Below are 6,033 nucleotides of genomic sequence, written 5' to 3'. Positions count from 1 at the left end.
GATTTCTTTCCACAATCCCTTGGGTATAGTCATTCCTTTCTTCAGCTCTTTGTATTGCTTCCAGAACTCTCTGAAGGGCTGGTTTGTGGACATGAATTCCTTCAGCCTATTTATGTCATGGAAGATTTTTCTTTCCCCTTCGACTATACTAGACATTTTGGCTGGGTATAGTCACCTGGGTTGGCATCTGTGGTCATTTCAAATTTTCTCATTTCCCAAATGTACCCTTGTACAGTAATGTCTGTCTTGTGGATGAATCTTATTCCTGTCATAAGTCAGCTCAAATCTCAGAAGCTTCTGATTTTTTTCCCTTTTGCAAATATAATACACTTTGTTGTTTGCAGTTTTCTGTGTTCCAGTGCATCAGTGACACCTCCATTTCAGGATGTGTCACACTATCGCATAATTATCTCTCTGCTTCTCCCATCACATGTTGAGTTTCTCAGGACCAGAGCTTAGGAACTCTCAGCACCTCACATAGCCTGCTTGGCACATATGTTTTCACTGCATGAAAGGGTAAGGATGTCTATGATAGCATAGCCAAAATTAATTAATTATTTAAAAATAAAATTTAGGGGCCGGGCGTGGTGGTGCACGCCTTTAATCCCAGCACTTGGGACGCAGAGGCAGGTGGAGCTCTGTACGTGGAAGCGAAATCTCCTGAGGACAGTGCAGGAAGGACAGTTGTGCCAAGACACTGGCATAGCAAATCAAGATGATTTCCAAGATATACAGATTACAAAATAAAATAAAATAAAATTTAGGGGCTGGAGAGATGGGTCATCAGTTAAGAACACTGACTATACTTGCAGAAGACTGGGTTTGAATCCCAGCACCCACATGGCAGCTAACAACTGTCCATAACTCCAGTTCCAGGGGATCCGACAGCCTCTTCTGTCCTCCATGGGCATTGCATGACATGGGTACACTTACCTACATGCAGGCAATACATTGCATACACATAAAATAAAAATAATAAATAAAATATTAAAAAATAAATGAAATTTAAATTCAGAAAGATAACCATACAAATAGATTTTTTTCACAATCTTATATAGCCTAGTCTGGTCTGGAACTTGAAATTCTCCTACTTCAGCCTCCCAAATGCTAGGATTATAGGCATGAGCCATCATGTCCAGCCCATGAAAATAGATTATTTTAAGAATCATTGGTACCCATCTCCGTTATTTCCATCTGGTTCCTTCCTTCTTCAATTCTATTTAGTTTTCTCTTACTGTATCTTAGCTCCATCTACACTTCTAACAATACTGTCCATTGGAGTCTAATTTTATTAATACATAGTTCCTTCTTATGTTTCTGAAAAGCATCCTGAGCATGAGAAAAACACTGGACTGAGAGTTGACATCCTATGAGTTGTAGGTCACTAAATTTTTTTTTTGAGACAAGGTTTCATGTGCCTCAGGTTGGCCTCAAATTTCCTACATAGTTGAGGACAACCTTGAACATCTAATCCTCCTGCCTCTCCTTCCTGAGGGATGAGATTACAGGTGTGTCTTTCCCATGCCCAGCCTATGTGGTCCTGGGGCTCAGGCCCAAGGTTTTGTGCATGCTAGGCATCCTCAGCCCTCAGGTCAGTAATATTAGCATAGATGTGTGCTAGTATCTACTGTGCCCCAGATACTGATCTAAGTGCTTACTTAGAACAAAAAATACAAGGTTCCTGCATCCTGAAGTATGTATTCAATTAGAAGAGGAGCACAGTATAACAAATGTCATAAATACTTTGGAAGATGAGGATCACAAGTACCTTTTGGGGAAAGGAATGAAGGAGGTAGTATAAATTGCACTTTTAAATGGGAAGATTTCATTAAGAAGGTGAGATTTCTGGGGCTGGAGGGATGGCTCAGCGGTTAAGAACACTGACTGTTCTTGCAGAAGACCCAGGTTCGAATCCCAGCACCCACATGGCCGCTAATAACCGTCTGTAACTCTAGTACTAGGGGATCTGACAGCTTCTTCTGTCCTCTGTGGGCATTGCATGACATGGGTGCACTTACCTACATGCAGGCAATATACACATACACATAAAATAAAAATAATAAATAAAAATTCTTTTTTAAAAAAAAATGAGATTTCCAGACAGGAGCCCATCATGGATGGAGGAGGTAGGCAGGAAGTCCCTACTCTAGCTGAGAATCTATTGGCAACTGATAGGTGCTGGGAGAGGGAGAGTCAGTTTTCTTCACTGGTGTGACACCTGGTAGTATTCCAACAATGCTAACAGCTGGAACAAAGGCACTAAGGGCGGGTATTATTGGATGTTGGGAGGAAAGCAAGGACAGCATGACAAGAAGGGAGAGTGTGGTAGGTGAGGGAATCTCAAGGATTGGCAGGGGCTGGGTGATGCAGAGCCCCTTAATCTGACATCATGGGAATTTCAGCTCCTACTCTGACTGACAGGAGCATCCATAGCAGACTTCACTTAAAGGAGAGAAGTGGCATGATTTGACTTGTAATCATTTGGTTACTGTGTTTAAAAGGATTGTGAAGAAGAAAGGACAGAAGCTGGTCAGGCCAAGAGGGCATTGCAGTGGTTCTGGCAAATGATAATGGTTCAAAGCAGGGTAGTGGCAGAGATGGGGAGAGCCACTGGTTTCTGGATATATTATTTTAGTACAACCAGCAGCTTTCCTAATGAATTATGTATACATATGCCAAAAAGGGTGTTTGGAAAATAAAGGGATCAAAGAAGTCTTAGCTTTGTCCTGAGCTAACAGAAGGGAATTTCCATCCTCTGAGAAGATAAAGGCTATGGGGAAAGCCGTGTGGAGGAAGATGGTGGCTGGGACTTCAATTCTGAACTTACTGAGATTGAAACGTCTATTTTGATGTCCAGAGGTCCCTGCTATCTGAGATCCCAGCAGATGCATTAAGCTGCAGAGAGTATTGTATGAGACCACACACATGCAATACTTTCCCCTGTACAGACACACCTACGTTAAAGTTTAATTATAAATTAGGCATAGTAAGTGATTGACAGGCATGACTAATAACAACATAGAAAGGTGCTAGGGACATAGGTCAGTAGATAGACCACTTGCCTAGAATGCATGAGACCCTGGGTTCAGTCTTCAGCACTGCATAAAACCAGGTGTAGTGATGGACCCCTATAATCTCAGTACTTGAGAGATGGAGGCAGGAGGATCATAAATTCAAGGTTTTCCTTAGCCACATATCAAGTTCCAAGTCAGTCTGAACTATCCAAGAACCTTTCTCAAAAACAAAACAAAAAATGAAAAAAAGAGCAATTATAATGACTTGCTATACTAAAGAGTATGTGATCTCTCTCTGTCCATTATTGTATATTTTCCCCTTTCACTCAATGAAAATACTATCGCTTTTTTTTTTTCAGCATTATGACTTGTACCTTTGACCAATATTGATTAAAATAAGAGTGAACACAGGTGTATAACAATCTGATAATTAAGGTGGCTACCAGGTGATCAGTGGGTAGGCAGCATATACAGCTGGACAAAGGCTCTCACATCACATCCCAAGTGGGATGGAATGAGATGGAGATTTCACCATGCTTCCCAGAATAGCGCACCATTTAAAACTTAGGAGGCTGTTTATTTCTGGATTTTCCATTTAATATAGCCACACAATGGTTGACCACCACAGGTAACTGAAACCACAGAAAGTGAATCCATGGATATGGGAAACTATTGTATGCCAATTATATATTGGATTTAACTGCCAAGCTTAAGAGAAAACTCAGAAAAGGGGTTCAAATTCAGAAGCTATTAGCGAATAGATGGTTTTGAATCTTGAGACTGGTAAGACCCCATGCTTTCAGGACCAATGAAATTGTCTTAGTCTTCACCGAATGATCTTTTATTGCCCTCCCTGCTACAATAAGTTAGGCCAAATCAGTGCTTTTCGTGTGTTCTTGGAGCACTGGGGTTCTAGAGATGAGCCATTGTTTGCTTCCCATTGCCAGAGCCAACAAGTGGCCCCATATTTTTACAATGAAAAGATATGCATTTAGAGATGGTACAAACTGGTCTTTATGATGTGTCAAGTACAGTGAATGAAATGTGTAGAGGAGAGAAACATTCTAGCAATTGTTGTCTTATTTAAAAAGGACCCCACATATCTTTGCATGGCTGGTCATCTATCAAAAGGCTCTTTACTAATATTACAAAATCATAATAGTATAGTTATGCTAACAAGGCTTTCCATAGTCAACATGTGCTCCAAGTTTCGTCCCTGAAACGTTTTCCTGAAAATAAAATTTAAAGTGGGAAAGAGTCTACTTCTTTTTGAGTTCATTGATTGAAGTAGGCCAGGTACAATTGGTAATTTCACCACAGAAAAACACATGAAATACATTCAGGAAGCTGAGGTGGTAGGATTACAAGTTTGAGGCCAGCCTAAGGGAGAGGTGGGATGGAAGGACGGAAGAACAGAGGGAGGGACAGAGGGAGGCAGGAAGCTGAGGTGGTAGGATTACAAGTTTGAGGCCAGCCTAAGGGAGAGGCGGGATGGAAGGACGGAAGAACGGAGGGAGGGACAGAGGGAGGGAGAAAGGGAGGGAGGGAGGAAGGAAGGAAGGAAGGAAGGAAGGAAGGAAGGAAGGAAGGAAGGAAGGAAGGAAATTAGTATTATGGAAGGACTTTGGAGATCAGTCAGTTACCCTCCCTTCACAGTGGGGAGTCAAGGCCAAAAAGTCAAAGGTTACTCTGAAACCGGAACCTAGGTTTCAGAGTCAAGCCCTAGTCAAGTCTTCTGACTCCTAGAATTATAAATTATGTCAGGAAAGCTGGATGTGATAGCACATGTCTGCAATTCCAGCACTCAGGAGGTAATGGCAGGAGGATCAGAAGTTCGAGCTCATCCTTTGCTACAAGAATTCAAGGCCCACCTAGGCTGTTAGACCTTGTCTCAAAAAACAAGCAGAAATATTGCTATACATAAAAAAGTATTTCTAATTTTTAAATTAAGGCAAAAGTCAATAATGATATGTGAGCTTCATATCGTCTTAATGTGTTAACTTTACATTAATACATTTCCCATCTTCCAGTCCTAAGGGTAATCCTTGCCATCACCTTTTGCCTGGTATCTGGTGTCCTAGTCATCCTGCTGTTTGTCCTCATCCGCCATGGGCCCTGCTGGCAGAGAGACGTCTATCGGAATATCTGAACAGACAGCTGACCTCCTGCAACAGCATCTCTCAGTGATGCAGCATCCAAAGGACCAGCTTCTGCCTTGTGGGCATTGCCTGAGCGCACCCTCTTGTTGGAACCTGCCTAGAGCAAGATGTGAGCTCACAGCCACAGGGGAGAGCTGCTGGGCTGGCCGGTTAGTTAGGGCTTCTCACCAGTGGTTGAGCGGTGGTGTGTGATGCACACAGGGGTAGAAGGAGGCTCTTCCACAGGGGATCGTTCTGTCCTCTGACACAGAGGTCCAGAGAGAAAGAAGAAGCTAAGTCCTAATCCACCTTGTGCTTGCAAAAAGCAAAGGGAGAGAAAGTGGGACCAAGACATAGATTAGGCGAGTGGGAAATGGGGAATGTTAGAACAGAAGTAGAAGAGTCAATGAGAAATTGTAAACTTTTCTTTAGCTATTCAGTAGGCTTCACACACACACACACACACACACACACACACACACACACACACACACACACACACACACACACATATATACACACACACCTGGAATTTTAATTCCTAACCAAGAGTTTGATAACTAACAGTTCTAAATGTGTACACCTAATACACACATACATATATTTATATTCAAAATGCCTTTAGGAATGGTTGGTACTTAATTCTAGGAAACTACAATGTCAACCACTTGAAGCATGCTCAGGTCATTTTCTTACAAAGTCTATATTGAATAATAACTGGGAAGCCCACAAACTAAAGTTCTTTTTACTTCTGCTGCTAGAGCCTGATTTTTATAGTTTGTAATACCTTCACTTTAGAATAATGATATCTTGCATTCATAATGGCTGTTCTTGGCCATGGTGAAAGGATAATAGGTTTTAATTGCCACAAATATAGCCAA

The 6,033-nt window shown here is 41.7% G+C and overlaps 1 protein-coding gene across 1 annotated transcript in view; it reads left to right on the top strand.

The window, feature by feature from the left end:
* Acpp (acid phosphatase, prostate) overlaps nt 1–5,163 on the top strand; it is a 56,102-nt gene extending 50,939 nt beyond the window's left edge. The window contains exon 11 of the mRNA XM_008825088.1: nt 5,045–5,163. Within this exon, the coding sequence (XP_008823310.1) occupies nt 5,045–5,163 (119 nt within the window). The remainder of the gene's footprint in view (nt 1–5,044) is intronic.
* Nucleotides 5,164–6,033: the final 870 nt, after the last annotated feature.

Source organism: Nannospalax galili, unplaced genomic scaffold (genome assembly GCF_000622305.1).
Source record: "Nannospalax galili isolate Female #2095 unplaced genomic scaffold, S.galili_v1.0 scaffold369, whole genome shotgun sequence".
Lineage (NCBI taxonomy): Eukaryota > Metazoa > Chordata > Mammalia > Rodentia > Spalacidae > Nannospalax > Nannospalax galili.
This window is presented reverse-complemented; position numbering and strand designations above follow the sequence as displayed.